Genomic DNA, 19,868 nt, shown 5'->3' with positions numbered 1-19,868 from the left:
AGGTCAGCGGCTTGTGGCGGACAAGCTTGACTGCCGTCAGTGTTGGGTAAAAAGTGAGAAAAGTAGTTGGTTGTGTATTTGGGTCAGAGCCCCTCCACTGTGGATCACATTACAGAGTGGCAGGGTGAACTTACAAGAGCTCCATAGCACTCTACCGGCCCCAGCTTGGGCCTCAGCTCCGGGATTTTGGTTGGTAGTTCGTATCCAGTGTGATCCCCACACCTTGAGCATCTCATGCCATCTCATTTCACCAAATTGTGAGACTGCGGCACTGTTCAACCTTCTGAATGTCAAGGATGCCACGGACCCCATTTGATAAGATTCGGTTTTCTGGGATCCCAATCTGAGAAGATTTATTATTGTTGGATGGCATTGAGTTTAAACTTCCACACCCCTCTATAACATAGTCAGGGAGAAACTAGGATAAAAAACCAGTCATTATTGTGCATTCTCTTATGCCTGGGCACACGACACGACTTTCAAAGTGGTCAGATCACTGTACTGGTCACACTACACATCTTTCTGTCTCGTGATCGGGGATCTTGCAGTTTTGTGGTTTGCACACGACATGACTGATCGGCGATAGGGCGTCACATGTCACAAGATCTTTCACCAGTAGGAATCCAATTTTTACTTTTCTTCCCTAGGTTTTATAATATATTTATTATTTAAATAATGCTTTTATTTATTTATTTATTTATTTTTACAGTGATCAATAATCAAAATAAAAAAATAAATAATCCTGTCCGCGCATGGTATCGCGTCATTTCTGGGCTCAATTCTCGCGAGTATTTTCGTGACTAAAACGTAATTGGGAGACTCGACAGACTCATCGGCGATTCCTGGTGGGAAAAGATCTTGCAACGTGTCACGGCCCTGTCACCGATCAGCCGAGTAGTGACGATCACAAGACAGAAAGTCGTGTAGTGTGAACAGCACAGCAATCTGACGACTTTGAAGGTCGTGTCGTGTGCCCAGTGCATAACTGGGCAATGTCTTGTGAGGGAGGAAATGATGAAGTTGAACTGTTAATCATTTTGCGGGAGACCCCTTGGAACCTGACGAACTGCACCTTTTGCGACATCTGCCGGTAAAGGTGACCACAGAGACGACTTGCGGACTTGGTAGTTCAGACTTGGCAAGTTCGACTCGGGTGTAGTCTCCCGGGGACGGGAGGACGCAGGACGGTCATTCTGCGAAATGCATTCTGGGGGACTTGGCTGTCCCGAGTCCACACAAGTCACCACCGATGCATCCTCGATAAAATGGGCGGAGCAAGTCCACATCCGGGCATTTGGACTGGGCTTGGCTTGATGCGTACTTTGAATTGGAACAGTACTTGGGCTGCGACTGATGACGTTTCACAAGTCCACAAGAACACAAGTACAGGCAAGAACGCAGGTTGAGAGAGGGCCTATATAACCAGCCGGCCCCGGAGATCGGGGATCCCTTCCAGGAAAGACCCCTTGGTGCATGTTCTTTAGACTTTGTACCAGAGGTTAATAAATACTCATCTTCTAATCGCTGTCTTTGTCTCCTCAGTCCGGTTGTCTCGCCCAAACTAAATGAACGAAAATTAATGAGAATCCCATTTTATATTCTGAATGGAGGATTTTGGTTATTAGCCAAAACGTTGTGACCATCCAAGGTAGACAATTTAAACAACATAATAACGACAAAGGTTTAATTCGAGAAGGAAGCACAAAACGATCGAAGAGGCTGGAAGTCGTTGGAAACGTATCGCTCGCAATGGATTGTGGGATCAGTAGTTCTTTCACTCTTAAAATCATGACGTACGCAGTCTTGTTACTTTGCCTCTTTCTTTCGTTTTCCTTTTTTTTTTTTTTTTTTTCCATCCGAATGAAATGTGTTATGGTCACTATTCGTCTCGTGGTTGGTTGGCTTGTTTCCGGCCTTAAAATTCTTTATATCGAGTATTTTCTGAAACGTCAACGGAGTGAATTAATGGGACATTCATTTCCGGAAAACTAAGCCATGCAAAAAAAGTGGGCGCCCCCCTGCTGAGCTCTCTAACTCCCCCCAATATTTCATTTTGCTTTCATTTACTTTGACAACTTGCGTATTGCAATATATGATATGTTGTTTTCTCTAAAAGTTATCGTATATTTCTCTATGCGTTTAAAAAAAAAAAAAGCAAAATATATGTGACGTGACGCGGCGTCCGACGTCATAACCGAGCGCCCGGACCCGCAGTTTCCCGGGGAGGAGCCGCGCATGGAGCTTGTCGCCGTCTTGGGCCGAATCGGGGTACGCAGCTCGATCCAAGCCTCGGGGAGGTGCACAGGGCGCGGGAACGTTCGCGTAGGAGCCGGTGGCGGCGGAGCGAGGCTTTGGCAGCCGATCGTAACCGCGGGGCAGTTGGATTCGGCCGAGGCCTTAATCGAGACGGTGCGCACTAGCGACACCTGCCGGGGGGGGAAATGAGTTCGAGCGACCCAATCGCAGTAGATCGTGTGTGAACGTTCTCGTTCCGATTCCTACGTATATACACGTGTATAATACAGAGGGTTACATACGACTTTTATCACTGTATGCCACGTTTATGAGCAACCCTGCGCGGCTGTAACTTCAGCTTATAGCGACTAACAACGCGGCGAGTTGGCACTGTGCTACTCCGTGTTACATGTCTTTTTTTTTTTTTTTTAACTTATTTTATCTCATTTTGATGTGCGTCTGCTTCTCGACTGCACTGTTGTTACTTGGCTGCTGAATATTCTAGTGCTTAAGTGACTTAGCAGTGATCTATTAAAAGCCACTCGTAAATGGAGCGGTCAACACAGAGAATGAGTGGCCTGGGGTGGTACTAGTCGATGGGTTACTGTGATGGGTAACCTAGTAGATGGGTTCAGTGCAGCCGTCTCAGCTGCCATGCTGGTCGCTTCGCCACCAATTATGTTGCAATATTTTCATTTGCGCAATAACTTCAGAGCCTCGTTAGAGCGTTGTTTCTCCACAGAGCCTAGCAGAATGACTGTATTTATTATGAAATCATTTTATATTTAATGGTTTTGGAAGTTATACTTTGTTTTTTTTTTCTTAGCAAGGGAGGATTAGGCTGACATTTATCACATACAACTACAGAAATCAGTTTTCCGGTTCTAGCTCAGCACACTAAATGAGGTCAATGTCACGTGTAACTTTTTCTGCCCTTCATATTGTGTCCCTTTCTGCTAAATGTCATTCGGCAGGTTTAAGCCGACATGGAATCCTCGTACCTGGCGGTGGCTCTGGGCGGAGTAATGGGTTTGGGGTGTGGACTGGGCCTGGGCTGGCACTTCAGGGCTCGCTTGGCCAAGTCGTCCAAAAGCCTACTGGCGGCCACGGCGAATGGTGCCAGCGAGCCCAGTATAATGGGGGAAGGAGGGGAGTTCAAGATGGTTCTGGTCGTGCGGAGCGACCTGAAGATGGGGAAGGGCAAGGTGGCGGCGCAGTGCTCCCACGCCGCTGTGTCGGCCTACAAGCAGGTCCAGCGCAGGAACCCGGAGCTGCTGCGGCAGTGGGAGTACTGCGGCCAGCCCAAGGTGGTGGTGAAGGTCCCGGACCAGGACGGCCTGATGGACCTGCTGGGCCACGCCAAGGAGGCGGGCCTGGCCGTCAGCCTGATCCAGGACGCTGGCAGGACGCAGATCGCACCCGGGTCCCGCACCGTGCTGGGGGTGGGACCGGGCCCCGCCCACCTAGTCGACCACGTCACCGGACACTTGAAGCTCTACTAGAGATCAGCGCATGCCATTTTTTAATTTGTGACGGGTTTGTCTTTTTTTCTAATTTGAATGATGTGGCCTATTTCAGGAGGGTCACGGTACAGGTCTTGGGTTCAAGACCAAACAAGGGTTTCATCGGCCACAAGTGTTAATATTGACAAAGAAATAAACCAATGTTTTCTATCAAAGATCTGTTAATTCTAAGCTTTTGTCTGACGTTGCTGTATTTCTGTCCAGGCTTTTCAACATCAAGGCCTCAGCACTTTATTTGTTGACAGTCATCCCGAGTTTTAGCATTGAGTTTTCTAGAGGTTGCATTTGTACTACATTATAACTACACCGAAAATATCTGCACTTCCGGCCTGGTGCTACCGCCACATGAGCCCAATTAATTCACCCGTCGATGGCAAAGATTACGAGGAACAGTTTGCATTTCATGTGACCTTACTCAACTGATGACACACAACCTTTTCTTGACAAACAAGCTTTTATTTTTTTAAGTGGAAAAGAAAACTGCCGCTTCGTTTATTATAATGCTGATTATGCACAATCAACTGTTTTAAGTGCACACTTCAATCTAAAGTAATATAAGATCATAAGGCCGAGGGAGCTTCCAAGTGGAAGCTCCACGCAAGCCTTTTGATAAAAAAAAAACAAAAAAACAAAAAAAACAAACCAACAGATTTTACTGAATTACATCCAAGTGGGTTAACTGAAAGGGAAAGCGCTGGAAGGACATTGATGGGTGCATAATTCTCTACAGTAAACAAACCGCAGCACAAAAAGTGGGGAAATGCAACTGAGGCGACCGCCCCCCTCCACTCCACCAATGGAACAGTCCCACACAAACGCAATATTTAAAGCACAAGTAAAGGTCGTTGCCCTACACGTCAGTCTGGAGGTCTGGGGAGGACACCGCCCTCCCAGGGATCGCTTTGGGGAAAATAATCTTTTCGTCTGAAAAGCGCCCCTTTCCCCCCTGAGAAGGAACGTTAACCGGTACGACTTAGTGCTTTAGTGTAGGTTTGCGGTCTCAAATCGGCAGTTTCATGTTCAAATATAGATGAACGTTGTAGCATTTCTTTTGTTTCTGAATGTACAATAGTTAAATGCATTTTACAGATGGACAGAACGAGCTTCTCACATACATCAAAATGAAGAGATTCTACATTAATTTCTTCTCACTACAGAGTGCAAATCAGATGCTTCACAACAGACCTTTTATTCAGCGAGGACTTGCTCTTCTCACAAGCACCCCTCCCCCCCCCCCCCCCAAAAAAAACCAAAAACACTGTTCCCATTTCCCATTCAAATAAAATAAACAAAATAATAGTATATCGGAATGTGAAAAATTAAATCCTTGTGAATTGAGATTTTTTTCTATTAACAAACAGGAATAAAATGAAAAAGTCCTTCATGACAGTTACAAAGGAAGTTAAAAAAATAAAATGAAACAAAAAGAAAATAACTGCTCGTGGATATTTTTCCCCCAGCGAGGGGCGATATAGAGTGTTGGACCGTGCCTGGGGGCGGGGCCTCTACATGCCGTATCCGAAACCCGGTTGGGGCGCTGGGGAGCCGTATGTGGCGGGCGCTTGGTACCCGTAGCCAAAGGCCTGTGGAGGGGCCACGGGGACGCTGGGGCCCGCGGTCAGCATCAGCTGAGGTGTGCCTGGGAACACAGAGGGCGGAGAAAAGGCTTGATTCGTTTTTATGAATTGACAAAAAATAAAAACACTAATTGGGCATTTAACGCGAGACCAGTGTTCCCAACCGCTTTTCTGCCAGGCCACACTTACAATGAAACAGTCCCACAGCGCCACTAAAACAGGTTAGAACCATGAAGAGCTGTGCTTATTGTTACTACTAACAGTCATGCAAGACGCGCAAACGACTGGTTGGAAGCGAACAAATCGTTTAATGACAGAGGGAAACTTGTTCTGCTGGAGCTGCTATGAGGAATTAGTGCAGCCTTGCAATTCTGATCTCGCGACAAAAAAAAGCCAATTTCCATTATTTTCACAAGGGGAATTTACAAAATCCTCATGCAGTTGAAAAACAGTTCACGCGAGACTACTATCTGCCAGGAGAGAGTGGAGGGACCTGCTCTTGACGACGGGTCACCCCCTGGTTTTCTCCGAAAGCCCAAACTACACCCAGCGTGCAGGGGACATACCGTAGACGATGGGCTGCGTCTCCGTCGCCTGCTCCTCTTCTTTCCTTAGCGACTCGGAGGTTTCCAGCTTATCCACCTGCAAGACCAAGAGAGAGACATCCACTATTAAAGGGAAAACTGGAAAACATGAACACGGTGCACCGTACAGCAGGAGCTCTACATTTAGGTCATTAGAGGTGTGTAGCAGAGGGCTTTTCTTTTTACTGTTGGAACAGGAAGACTATACCAACATAAAACGGAAGTTCATTCACGGCAGGAATCAATGGAAATGTATATTATATATAAATATATTATAAATGTATATCTATATATTCCAATCCATTGACCTTGACTGACTCCACCTTAAAGGCTGGATCAGCACCAAGCTGTGATTTCAACACTCCACCAACTCTTAAATCTGGCTTTTAAGAAAAGCAGTCTGATCCGTACATTAGAAATACAAACGTTAAAAATATGAAATTATACGCTTGATGCGATTAAATTATTTGCTTTCAATTTCTGAATACATATTTTTGCAAATTCTTATATGGATACTGTGTTTGGAAGTGGCTTAATTTCAATATTTCACACCAGCCTCGTCACAAATTAATTGAAATACTGAATTACTGGATGAGACTTTGTTCTCTGAAATCTTTTTCTCACCCACGTCGGATGAGGATCAGCCACTCTCAAAAGTCACAATATCAATACTTGATGGTATCGTGAGATCTTGCCCAGTCATACCGACACCACCTTTACAAAAATAAACGGCCCATCACTGACCAAGTTGTTCGGGGAAAAAACTTCAACGGTTGTGAGAAGGCAATAAGACGGGAAAAACCAGCATCTGGTCCCGGAGCATTTCCGGGTAAGAGCGTTACTTTTGTGGACAAACGTGCAGCTCGAGGTCCCCTGCTGGACCGTGTGTGGAATCCTCATGTGATTAACAAAAGAAAAAAAATAAATAATAATACATATGTAGAAATAAAACACCTCAACGGGATTTCACCAAGTGGAAGCTCCATTCCAAATACAAAACATGCTGCTTGTGTTCACACAGCTGGTTGCATCGTGCATAACAAGAGGCCAATGTATGGAGGTGCAGTGTGTGTGTGTGTGTGTGTGTGTGTGGGAAAGGCACACATCTGCATTTACTGTTTCCATAGAAACGCACGTACAGCTTCTGTGGAAGTGCACGTGGGCTAAGCTTTTGCTCTCAAACGGTCCAGAGATTTCAGGTCTTACGAATGTCGGGAAATTGCACATCGACAATTTCACGGTGTCTGCATGTTTCAGAGAGTCGACACACATTCAACACTTTTAAGACAAATGAACGGAACGGATTTCCTTATTCAATGAGGTATTGCAGCTAAGTATAAAGCAAAGTCCTGTATTTGGCACAGGACGGAGGTGTGAGGTGGGAACGGTTTCCTTCAGGTCAGACAGTAAGGGCGAGGTTTTAGGTCCTGGAATAAATCTAACCAGTACTTCTTTCCTGCACAACTTAAATTAAGATCTCATCAATTGTAATTCAAGTCATTTTAATATTTGTGTAACGGAATTTAAATGTGGTCACAAAGCGAGGGCTTACAAAATCGTTATCAAATGTTTTAACTCGTCATGAAAAGTCAAATGGATTAATAAATGTAATTATTAATCAGACTAAAATCTAGTCTGGAACTATCATCTTCAAACAAACCAAAAACCCACTGGTATAACGTTATCTATGTATTTCACATATATTTCTGGTTTCCTTGGAGCCCTTTCAGCAAGATAACAGGTTTATAACCTGGAATTCCACCTGTGATTAAACCTGTAAAGTGCTGCCAAGGAGGGTGCAGGGCTAATTCCAACAAACAAGGAGATGACCACGGTTAGTTCCATGAGCGAGTCAGGAGCCTAGTAAACCTGGAGGACCACGAGGTTTGGAACAAGCAGTCTAACTGTGTGGGAGCGCTGAATCCATGCACACGCAGGGCTGCATTCTGCTAAAATACACCCAGCATTCAACTTGCCGAAAAAAAGAAAGAAAAAAAAAAAAAGGCACAAAAAGCACATCGATCGAGTTTCACCTTTTCCATAAACGCATCGACCTGAAAGAGAAGAGCCGCAGCTTAGAAAGTCAAATTTGAAAAAGCTACTCTCGCCGTGAAAACACAGCATCCAAGGAAAGCATATATGTACATTTATATTTCTTCGTGCTTTTAATGGAGTTTGCGCTGGGATTTTTCATTACCGAGCAATACACCGTCAAATGCAAAAAAATAAAAATACCAGCCATATCTAGATTTAACGTGTGCTTATATTTTACGACTGATTTTAACTGTTGGATTGCCATTTTTTCCTTTTCTTTCATATTTTCATACTTTATACTCAGGTCTCCTGCCCTCGCAACGGGCTTTGATCTGATTAAATAAAGGTTTGATGACTCAGTGACCCCCTACTAGGCCATGGGTAGGGGAGAGAGAGAGAGGGGAAAAAATAAAATAAAAAAAGCCGCAGCCCACCTTGCCGATGTACTCCTTCATGACCTGGATGAAGTAGAACATGGTGAAGTCCATGATGTTGTGCTTCCAGGCGGTCTCCAGCACCACGTCAGGCCGCAGCAGGTCGTAGCAGGTGAAGAGGCAGGCGGCGAAGCACTCGTTCTTGTCCTGCTGCACGAACCAGTTCAGCAGCTCCTCGGCCAGCTCCATGTCCTTGGACTCGGAGGCGTACTGCATGGCGTCCTGCGGGCGGGGGACGTTTGAGAAGCCACCGTGAGGAACGTGCACATCGTGACCGAGCTGTTCTAAATCAACGCCTCTACCTTCTTGAACGTTAATCAAGTCTATCGCATCCTTAAAAGACGACATCTGACTACATCGTGAGATCCCGATAACCAAAATCAGGAGCAAAGGCGAGGGTCATCCCGGATAAAAAATAAAATAAAATAAATAAATAACGACGATGACAAAACGCTGCAGTTTTGCAGTGTAGCGTCAGAGGGAAGGCGTGGGGGAGGGGGGGAACCTTGTAGAGCTTGTCCTTCTTGCAGAGCTCCACGCTCTGCTTCCAGCGGTTGTTTCCCTTGAAGAGGTAGGCGGCGATTCTCCTGAACTCGATCAGCTCGTGCTTCTCCAGGCGCTGCGCCAGCGAGATGTTGTCAAAGTTGTCGTAGGCGTCTATCGACGTCCTCAGTGCCTGAGAGGAGAGAGAGAGAGAGAGAGAGAGAGAGAGAGAGAGAGAGAGAGAGAGAGAGAGAGAGAGAGAGAGAGAGAGAGAGAGAGAGAGAGAGAGAGAGAGAGAGAGAGAGAGAGAGAGAGAGAGAGAGAGAGAGAGAGAGAGAGAGAGAGAGAGAGAGAGAGAGAGAGAGAGAGAGAGAGAGAGAGAGAGAGAGAGAGTGTGTTCACGATCGGGGGAGTTACTCCCTCTGGGTTTTTGCAGTGGATGAGATGAGAGGGCCCGGCGCCACTTACAAAATTTTGCGTTCGTGACAGACTGTTATTGAAACGATAAAGTTCAAATTTGTCCAGTAAAGTAAATTTTTTTCGGACCGACAGCTGTGTAAAAGTGCAATTGCACTCAGGCGCTGGAGGGGCGCCAAATCCCAAACGTTACATAGTGCTGCTTATCCCACTGACCAATTCAATAGTTACAGGAGTCTAAGTGTCTCGGGGGCGGGGCCTCAGGGGTACGGAGGGAGGGGGGTGGAAGTCGCTGGGTACGAGTGGAAGGAGAGGAAGAGAACCTGAAGTTACATTTACATTTACATTTAGTCATTCAGCAGACGCTTTTATCCAAAGCGACTTACAATTGTTCAAACACCGATGGACGCAGCCATCAGGAGCAATTAGGGGTTAAGTGTCTTGCTCAAGGACACTACAGCATGCTAGCAGGAGGAGCCTGGGATCGAACCAGCAACCTTTGGATCACTAGACCACCAGCTCTACCGCCTGAGCTACAGTCCCAGCTACAGAGCTACAGTTAAGTTCGTAATAAACGGCCATAAAGACACGGCCATCCCAGGTTGTTATTTTCCGATAGGACACCTCAACCCCGGGATAGTTAGATGATACCGACCGCCGCTTACACGGAGGTTCCGTCTCGGTCATTGTGTCTTTCTGGTCGACCACGCCGACAAAGCGTCACGGTATTATCAAACTGTTCAAAAAGAATTGAAATCAACACAACGATTTCAATACGCGCCCATATGCTGCACCAATGCGCCTGATGCAGAGCTAATAATAATTAATAATAAGTGTGATTGATATCGCAACTGGGATTGTTCCGAAGAAAATACATCACAACGTGAATGCATAGGGGAATAGGAGCGAGTGTTTTAATGCAACTGATCTCCGTTTGACGCCGACGCTAACACGTCACAACAGTCGCGTAGATGTATGAATCAAGATCGCGATTTGTTTTACGATCAACCGTGCAGCCCTATTACCTGGTAGTCTTCCTCAGTGATGAAGAGGTTGTTTAGTGCTTCGTTGACGGACTTGTTGTTGTGGTTCTGTACCGAGCGCAGGTAGGGCTTGACCAGCGGCAGCTGTTTCACCTGTTGGGGAAGAAGCCAAAGTCTATCCCGCATCTTGAAATCGGAGACAACCTGACGTATCAAAGACTTTATAGCACGACGCTTTGTGGAGGGTTGAGGCGAGAGCGGAGGTGTACCTTGGAGAAGAAGTTGACCGCACGGGAGTGGTCCAGCCTGGGGGAGAGCACGATGAGCAAGTCATTCAGTAACAGGGGCTTGAACTCCAAGTAGAACTGGGTGGCTTTATAGTACAGCTCCACATTGGCCACCTAGAGGGGGTGCAGAGAGGGGAAGGTTTACAGATGTACGCTAACAGTGCAGTCGAGTTATTACACAGCTCTGTGGAACACACCATTCTGATTGGTCAATGGCGGCCAATCTGCGGTCAGTTATTTCGGAATAATGACTGCAGATCTGTTAATGATGATGGTCGCAGCCACAATGTCCGCCTGGTGATGGTCCGCCCATTCAGCGTGTCTCATTTTACATTTAAGGTAAATGCACAATTTAACATATTTTATATTTATTTTGATATTACATTTGCCTGGGTTTATTATAAACAGATGAGTACAATCGGTGGCCATCTCTCACAGACGATCTGCCGTGGTGCATTTTTAAACTGGTTACCTTGGTGATGATGTCTTTGAACTGTCCCTCCTTCCAGGCGTCCGTCGGGTGGTTCATCATGGTGATGATGGCGTTGTCGAACTCCTCGTACTTGTCGTACAGGAAGACCAGCTCGCCCCAGAGGTGGGCCTGCTCGGCCGCCCGCAGCACCTTGGGGATGTTGACCCGGGACCAGAAGAGCTCAAGGTGCTCCCTCATCTTCTGGGGCTTGAACTTGGAGTAGAGGATAGCCAGCTCGGTGAACATGCCCATGTGAGCTCGCTCCAGGCCCAGCGCCGCCTCCAGCATGGTGATCAGCTCCTCGAAGTAGCCGCGATCCTGGGGGGGGGGACAGTGAGGGAGGCGGGGCCAGAGGTGAGGATATCTGTCTATGTGTGCGAGTAGAAGGACTGCCAGGGGTGTAACCATATGCTGTGGCGCAGACTTTCATGATAAAGGAAAACTAAGATATGCATTGGAGAGCTGTAAAATACAGTGAAATGTCAAAATGTACAAATTTTTCATACTTTAAATCACCAAATCCTACTAGATTGTTGAAAATTACAAAGTACAAGTACTTAAGTATTGTAGTTATGTACAAATCTATACTTTTTACCAATTAAACTAATTGAGAATTGACAATGATTTCACACAATCAGAAACACCTTATTTTAAGGGAATTTTAGATGTTTCAAATATTTTTGTTTGAAGCATAAAGCAAGAAAACAATCTTCCAGATCAGATTGTATTATTTGCACTTGAAACTGGATAAGAAAGAAAAAGTAATGGAAGAAATTTCAAGAAATTGTTAAATGTGAAATTGGTATACCTATTGAAATTGTTATACCTATACCAAATTATGACTGTAGAAGTCATCATTTTTTCCCATTTAAACTTCAATAAAAACATTGCGACCGCATCAAATGGCGAACCCCTGTACTGTGCATTGTACCGAACCACGATGGAAGGACAGATCCCCGTCTCCCATCATACCTGGTAGTAGTTGATCAGCTCCTCCAGCTCGTCGGCGTGCACCACGATGTGGAGGCCGCACATCTGGGCAAGCCGGAACTCCTTTCCGTCCACGCAGGCGAAGCACACCTCCTTCCAGGTGCGGGTGCTGTTGGCCTTGCGGGCGCCGTCCACGGCAGCCTGGTACTCACCCAGGTGCACCAGGGTGGACGCCAGGCGGCCGAAGTTGGACACGTTGTTGTAGAGCAGCTTGGCCGCATCGTACATCTTCTCGTCATAGCAGCGGTCGCCAACCTAGATTTTCCATCACAGCCATAAAAAGAATTGTTGGCTGCGCCAGCTGGAATCCACTGTGTGTCTGTTTCTCCAAACAAAACCAATAAAAACTGTTTTTATTGCAGATGTATTTATTGTAACAAAAAAAAAGCCCGCGTGTAACCGTGCACCGGGACGCAGTCAGTCACCACTAGCCCCTTTTTTTCGAATTTTTTCAATTGATTTCAAATGTAATCAAACGATGCATGTTGGACTGGGATGTGTGAGAAAGGAGCTGGTAGGAACCTGCTGGATGTGGGCGTTGTTCGGGCCGTTGATGAACTCCTCCAGCTCGGCCAGGCGGTTGGTCTTGGCCAGAGCGAAGATCAGCTCCGTCTCCACGTAGGACTCACGGGCCTTTTTACGAGCCATCTGGAGGAACTTCACAAGGTCCTCCCAGTTGCCTAAAAACACCACCACCATGCAAAAGCATTACATTACATTATGCGTTGGCTTATCTAAAGTGCCTTTATTTTATCTCATCCAACTCTTTCCTCTAAACCGACTCTCAATAAGTAAATACATTATCAATTATTATCATTTTGTGCTATACAGCACGATTTATAGTAAGTATATTAATTTTTATAGGAAGTATATTAAGTATATCTAGTTTTCTTCATGAAACAACTTTTCCTAGCAGTGCTAAACATGCATTTACTGAATCCTTACCACTCTGATCGGCGGCCTGCACCACCTCCATATAGGCGGAGGGGTCGTCGGCCTTGATGTAGGAGTCAATTGCCTCCTTCACCAGGCCCTTCAGCAGCTGAGCCTTGGCGAGCTGGCTCCACACGGCCGGTTCATTACAGCGTTCCGCGAACTCATAGGCCCGGTCCAGATTGCCAATATGCTCAATGAGCACCTGTCAACCCAGAGCAACACCATGAATTTAGAGTTTGATGTCCTGAAAGGATGAGGGCGGTCTAATTAGGGCTGGGTCAACCCAAGCCATCATTCGCAGTCAACCCGAGTGATTGCCGCATTGCCATGACTTCCAACGATCAAAAAATATTTATTTTACAATTTATGATCTTAAATTGGGCGAAAGACTGAAGTCTTTCCGCGGCAAGCTATCAGAAGACATGGAGAAGCTGGAGTCTGACCTGCACAGCGGAGGTGTTGACGTCAAACTTCCTGAATATGGCGAACGCCTCCTCGAAGAGCTCGTTGCTGATGGCGATGTTGGCGATGTCGGGAGCATCGTAGTTGTCCAGCCGGTTGATGTATTCCATCACACGGGTACGGTCGGCCTTGATGGCCGTCAGGATCAGCAGGTTCTGGAGGTTTCTGGAGGAGGGAAGGGGCACATTTCACCGGCGACCTTTTCTTCGGATGGTATTGAGGAAAATGTTATCCTTCTTCTGATTGTTGAGGAGGGGGTACCTGTGCTCGCTGAAGACAGAGTTGTCGAGAACGATCTTCTCCAGCAGCTCAATTAGCTCATTGGGCAGGTCGGCAGTCATGAAGGCCTTGACTGTGACCGACACCTCCTCTGGGTCCTGGGTCTCGGACAGGGCTGTCTGCACCACCTGCAGAGCACATAATGCTAGGTAAATTTTTTTTCCTGAAAACCTTTTATTTTTTTATTTTTATTATTATTATAAAAAAAATTTAAACACAAAAAAAAGCTTAAAAATACTTCCATTATTTAAACTTGTTTTTATATTTTTAAATATATATTTATTTCCATACCTGGTCAATGAGTGGCCTCCGGAATGGGTTGGTCTCCAGCAGCACGCTGGCCCATAGGTCGGGGTCCTTGCGGCGCACCAAGTAGCGAGACAGGCTTTTAAACAGGGAGTTCTCGTTGCACACCTGGGGAACAAAACAGACCACAAGCACAGGTCACATTAGCCGCTATGCTGCAGACGGTTTATTTCACTGGGTATCAACTACGACACATGTATATATTAAAGTATACACACACAGCAGTGGTAACAGTATAAAGATGTACGGAGATATTCACAAATAACCTCTGAGACTGACTGAGCAGGGTAGATGGATGTAGGCATCATGGCTGTGTGATAATTCAATATAATACACATCTTCTCTCAATCACCTCAGAGTTGTGTGAAAACGTGGCCTCAAGATTTTCCCTATAGGCTGTTAAGGGTGAGTTGAGGGAACTTATTTAGGTCTGATATACGCACTCCACAAAGTTCAGAGTAATGAACCTGCTTGCATTCTTTAAAATGGGATTTGAGCACATGAACAGATTGGTCTTTCCATTTAAACTTCAATAAAAACATTGCGACCGCATCAAATGGTGAACCCCTGTACTGTATATACATATATCAATGTGCCTATAACTGTATATCTATCAATATCTGTATAGATCTGGATCCATCTAGATCTGTCTCAATCTCCATCTCGTCTTTCTATCAATACATCCATCCGTCCATTTTGATCGAAAGATCATTCAATATCATTCCATCTTAGTTTAACATTGCTTATGACTATGAATAGGGCAGTCACAATCATGGAATTTTATTTGACGATTAATTCCTGTATAAATAACTGATTGCTAACGATTTGGTGTATGGTCTTTTTCTTTGGTCATCTTTTGCCACAATCACATCAGCGTATAATCACGTCAATATATATTTCTACTGAGCACAAAGTCATCTGTTGACATTTGAACATTGGAACACACAACATTTTGGGTAGAAAGTTAAATTAGTTAACATTGGCTCAAAATACTGAAAATGATGACCTCAAATAACTGTGATTCAGAAGGCGATCATGTAAAGATGGTGATTATTTGTGATACTAAAAGCTTCAATATGGTATCCATTTGTACAGTTTGCTGGAGTCCCTTACATTGATGAGCTCCTGGTCACACTGCCCCCTCTCGTAGGCCACGCAGGCCAGGTGGGGGTCTCTCTTCTCGCAGTACTTGCCCACCACGCGGCTGTCGTAGTAGGGGTTCTCCCTCAGGAAGCGCTCCGGGTTGTTGTTGCTGTCGATGTAGATTTTGGCCAGGGCGTTGTGGGTGGCGGGCTCCTCACAGCCCTCGTGGATTCGAGCCTCCAGCCAGGGCAGCAGGAGCTTCAGTCTGGAGGGGGCGCGAGAGATGAGTTTACATCAACAGTCATTTTCATGAAGCGAATGTCATTGGAAATAATGTTGTTGCATATACCATTTGAACAATTTGTTTCTTGGCGACAAAGGTGACCACAATAAGGTCGATGACGATTGATGACCGAACTAGCGTCAGTAACAGCTAGTAGTGACGGGGTTCCTCACCTGTTCCTCTTTTCGACCTCTGCCACCAGTTCGTCAGTGGAAAACTGTCCCCTGACCACCAGGATCAGGCTCTTGATCACATCCTCAGAGCAATCCACATCCAGGAGACCTCCGATCACAACAGGCAGACGACTGGGGTTCACCTGCCACACAAATTAAACATGATTTATGAAGGAACAGGATGCCTGCAAGGCCGGCTGTCTGTTCAGCGTCGGGACTCACCTTCTGAACGTAGATCTCGATGTACTTCTGTAGGTTGTTGCGGTACAGGTAGAGGACCAGGTCGTGGACGAAGTCGAAGCGGTCGCAAACAATGATGAGGGGCAGCTGGTCGGTGAGCTTGGCCTCCTAGAAGCACAAGGGACTGAAAGTCAGGCTTGACGTCCGATCAGACAGAGGCCGCCGCCACACTATCGAGACACAATCAACTCAGTCAAACGTGAGACTTGGCGATTGATCGTTAACAACAAGGAAACTTTGCGATTAAAACAATTCGATATAAAAGTTGAACGAATTTCTCCACAGAAGCAGTTATTTAAGAATCGACTCAACCTCAGTTTTGGGAAACTTTCACCCATTACTTTACAAACATAAACATCCTACTTTTGAGAAATATTGACTACATTTCTATGAAAACTGCTGTTACTACAGTCCAAAGCGTCAAGTCTAGTGGAACTAGTCAAAGTCAACCCTTTGTTTCATATCAGGCCGCTCAACAGCGACAGTCTTAAGCCGGATGCAACATCTTTTCTAGCCGGATCTCAGGAACATGTCTATCCCGGAAGTTAGCCAGGCTGGTGGAAAGCCTTACTCACGGCTTTAGTGATATTTCAGGAATACACCCACAATGTGTCCATGAAACCCATTGTTTCGTAAACGGCAGTCTTTGTTCGAACATAATTCTCTGATTCAAGAGTATAAAGTCTGTGAGAAGACAGAGACGGTACAAGAGACATGTTGGATGCGGTCTCTCGGATGTCCTGTATTCTCTCTCCATGTGCATCTCTCCATAAAATATAATTCCAGGAAGTTACAGGAACAGGAATTTTTTCATAGTTTTAAAAACTTTCGGAGGAACCCTCCCTTTATTTGTGTACGTACTGCAGGAACTTGGAACGATCATAGTTCTTAGAACACCGATCTTGATGGACTTTTTTAGCTCCTCCTCCAGGGCAGGGACTAACCGGCACGAGAGGAACCTCCAGTGATATAAGTGCACAGCGATAGGTCGAACACATGAGCCTATGCAGCACCAGCAAGCCGGGTAAAAGTGTAACAACCAACAACTTAAGCCAAAAATAAGAATCTTCATTTCAAGTAAAAAACGCAAGTCTGTATTTACACACAACTAATTTCCAAAACAATAAAATAATAACAGCGCCCCTGCACCTCAACCAGGGGAGCCACTCATCCGTGCGGCCCAACCGGGTCGCATCGTTCTGGGCGGAGAGGTTCACTTGTACATTACGCGCCAATACAAAAACAAAGATAAAAACAAATAAAAAATTTATTTTTATTGTAGATGTATTTATTTCATTTTATTTTCTGATGTTGAATGAATGAAACAAAATTCCCTGTGTGGTGTTCCGACACATGTCCTTGCATTACGAAAGTCGGAACAAACTTTTAAATTAGGCCTTTTAGATCTAATATGAGTGAAGATTCAGCAACTGGTTTGCCTATTTCTCGCCCCAAACTTGTTAAGAAACAGATTTCGGTGACACAGATTTTAGATTATGGTTGACTGATAAGGTGAAATAAGTTAAAGTTTACAGATTAAATACAACACGGAACTCATGTTGAAAACCCCATTGGTTGAAACCCCTTCAGCATTCCTACTTCCGGTGCGAATGCAACCAATAAAAAAAAAAAGCCCTTTAAGGTATTTACTTCTTGGGGGACCTTCCCAGTTCCCCTCCAAGCCAAGGAGTCCCAAGAAATGCCAAAAGACCCATTGTTCAGCTTTGTCTGCATCCTGTTGGCCAATGCAAATCAATGTAAGGCAAGGCAAGCACATTTCAACAACAATGCAATTCAAAGTGCTTTATATAAACATAAAAAATGTACCAGACTCCACACAAAAATCAAGATCTGAACTCCATCATTTCTGAGACTAGAGGACAGAGGCGACTCCCAGTTCAGGCTCCAGGATGGCCAGACAAAAACGCTTACTGGAGAGCTGCGTCCACTAAACAACAATTAACTAGTCGCACCAAGGATTTTTTCGTGGGCACTGGAAAACACTTATACAGGATCAAAACTGAGACACTGCATCTCATAACTAGGGTATAACAATACACATATTTGTATTACATTTTACATTACATTTAGTCATTTAGCAGACGCTTTTATCCAAAGCGACTTACAATTGTTCAAACACTGACGGACGCAGCCATCAGGAGCAATTAGGGGTTAAGTGTCTTGCTCAAGGACACTACAGCATGCTAGCAGGAGGAGCCTGGGATCGAACCAGCGACCTTTAGATCACTAGACCACCAGCTCTACCTCCTGAGCCACCATCCTGAGCCACCATCCCCCTATTGATATGTTCAATGCGAAGCTTATGGTTTGGTGTGTAGTACAACCAAATGATCCGTTACATTGACTGTGTGTTGTTGTCGTTTGTTGGAATCCGTGTGAAGTCGGCTTAAGACAAGACGCATTTATACATTTATAGCTGTGGGTATACGAGACCCTACTCCGTAGTGGAGCGTACCAGTGGTAGGAATACTAGTCCCGTTACAATATTCTTTCTCAAGCCAATCAACCACAATCACACACAAAAAAGATCTACAGCTAATTCAAGCACTGAGAAATAGGGTTGGGCCGGGATAAAAATGTTCAAACCGGTTTGAAATTAAGCCAAACACCGGACTGGTATACCAAATTTGACCACTAGGTGACACACTTGACTCAGCAGCCGCTCCAGAGTTAGTGGCGGTAATGCACCTCTACACTAAAGCCTCCTTCCCACATGCACTGAGAGCCGTAAATCTATTGGCAATGTTCCGTACTGGCGTCATGCGGGGACAAGGGCCGGTGTCCATGTTCCGTGAAAGTCGTTCCGTAAATTGCCCCACTCTTAAAATAGTATCACTTAGGAAAAAATGCCGGTACGGCTGTGAATGGAAGTGTGTGGAAATGGAAACATCTGATTTCCGTAAAGTAGAGGTGAAGCCAATCCAAATAAATCACAAATTGTAACGAAGATTTATTTCATACAAATATTTTAAAAGTTATTTGTTTTGGGGAAGAAAAAAACAAAAACTAATTAAAAAAAACAAACAAAACAAAATACACACTCGGGAAAAATGGCGAGTCTGATCCGAACTGTGGCACTCGGTTGCAAAGAGGAGAAACCGAAGCACATCCAGTCTCTATAAAGACAGGTCTTTTTATTCTTACATTTTTATTTTTCTTCTTAAAAATGCCACTCGGACCCTAAGCATGTTTTTTACAGTTAGAGGTGCTGTGCGGGGACATAGGGCACAAGTGCTTTGCTTGCCTGCTGGCTGCACTAGAAGGCAGAGCCCGGGGGGGAACGAGCGGAAAGGGAGAGGTAGAACGGGTGGAGAACGTGTAGGCCTGGTTGAAAATGATCACACGGATTTAATAACTTTGGGTTAGGGTTATTGTTTCCGGGGACGAGGGCTCTGTCCCAGTATCCTGGCTCCATCAGGGGAAGGAAGAGTCCGCCCGTGAGGGGCGGGGATACGGGAAGGGAAGCACTGGTCTCTTAAGAGCCAGGAAAGGATCGTCCAAACGATCACATCTACGCTAGAAATAACGTACTAACTCTATACATAATGTATCCGTTACAGTCATCTATGTGGGAACAGACTCTATACGGAACTTCTCCGTAAAGGATGACAATGTGAGAATGACTACCCAACCTACTGCCTTTGCTGGAAATTTTTTATCCAGCAATGTTACGGATTCCATGTGGGAAAGGGGTTATAATGACAAATGCAGGTTCAGTCAGTTTGCAATAAATCAAACCGGTTTAGGCTCGTACACCAGACTGGCAAAACCGGAAATCGACCCAACTCTGAGAAACACCTTCTACACCCAGAGGGTCTACGGCTGTTGGTGTATATGCACATATACCACCATTAAAATCCCAGTTCTAATCCGGTGCCTATAGTACAGAGGAGGGAGGCATGGAAATATAATAGAGAGGGAGGGGCGCGACAGATTTACCTGATACAAGTCCTGCTATTCCACAGACCAACGGGAAAAGCACAAAACAGCTGCCATCAGCAAGGTTGACTTGAACAGTTCAACCAATACTTCCATTGATACAATATCTCAATAGATTTGAACATCG

The 19,868-nt window shown here is 45.3% G+C and overlaps 2 protein-coding genes across 3 annotated transcripts in view; one reads left to right on the top strand and one right to left on the bottom strand.

The window, feature by feature from the left end:
- Positions 1 to 2,210: 2,210 nt before the first annotated feature.
- ptrh2 (peptidyl-tRNA hydrolase 2) lies at positions 2,211 to 3,899 on the top strand. Its single transcript, XM_080014048.1, has 2 exons — positions 2,211 to 2,268; positions 3,210 to 3,899. Exon 2 carries the CDS (start codon positions 3,222 to 3,224, stop codon positions 3,735 to 3,737), a length of 516 nt encoding a protein of 171 aa, XP_079870174.1. The 5' UTR covers positions 2,211 to 2,268; positions 3,210 to 3,221; the 3' UTR covers positions 3,738 to 3,899.
- Positions 3,900 to 5,024: 1,125 nt separating this feature from the next.
- cltca (clathrin, heavy chain a (Hc)) overlaps positions 5,025 to 19,868 on the bottom strand; it is a 50,886-nt gene continuing 36,042 nt past the window's right edge. Inside the window, exons 15-31 of one of the 2 annotated variants that reach the window (XM_080013759.1) lie at positions 15,764 to 15,889; positions 15,542 to 15,684; positions 15,116 to 15,350; positions 13,988 to 14,110; positions 13,679 to 13,824; positions 13,399 to 13,582; positions 12,965 to 13,157; positions 12,542 to 12,699; positions 12,002 to 12,274; positions 11,030 to 11,347; positions 10,540 to 10,671; positions 10,313 to 10,423; positions 8,893 to 9,063; positions 8,388 to 8,609; positions 7,953 to 7,973; positions 5,902 to 5,977; positions 5,025 to 5,397 (exon numbers count right to left, since the gene is read on the bottom strand). In XM_080013759.1, coding sequence (XP_079869885.1) covers positions 5,264 to 5,397; positions 5,902 to 5,977; positions 7,953 to 7,973; positions 8,388 to 8,609; positions 8,893 to 9,063; positions 10,313 to 10,423; positions 10,540 to 10,671; positions 11,030 to 11,347; positions 12,002 to 12,274; positions 12,542 to 12,699; positions 12,965 to 13,157; positions 13,399 to 13,582; positions 13,679 to 13,824; positions 13,988 to 14,110; positions 15,116 to 15,350; positions 15,542 to 15,684; positions 15,764 to 15,889 — 2,766 coding nt within the window. In that variant the 3' untranslated portion in view covers positions 5,025 to 5,263. The remainder of the gene's footprint in view (positions 5,398 to 5,901; positions 5,978 to 7,952; positions 7,974 to 8,387; positions 8,610 to 8,892; positions 9,064 to 10,312; positions 10,424 to 10,539; positions 10,672 to 11,029; positions 11,348 to 12,001; positions 12,275 to 12,541; positions 12,700 to 12,964; positions 13,158 to 13,398; positions 13,583 to 13,678; positions 13,825 to 13,987; positions 14,111 to 15,115; positions 15,351 to 15,541; positions 15,685 to 15,763; positions 15,890 to 19,868) is intronic. The other variant, XM_080013760.1, reaches the window with a different exon arrangement.

Source organism: Zeus faber, assembly GCF_960531495.2.
Source record: "Zeus faber genome assembly, chromosome: 14".
Classification (NCBI taxonomy): domain Eukaryota; kingdom Metazoa; phylum Chordata; class Actinopteri; order Zeiformes; family Zeidae; genus Zeus; species Zeus faber.
The sequence above is the reverse complement of the archived record's forward strand: the minus strand, read 5'-3'. Positions and strand labels throughout refer to the sequence as shown.

What these genes read in the sequence shown, in the direction of transcription:
- ptrh2 (XM_080014048.1), top strand. Translation starts at nt 3,222, where the DNA reads ATGGAATCCTCGTACCTGGCGGTGGCTCTGGGCGGAGTAATGGGTTTG.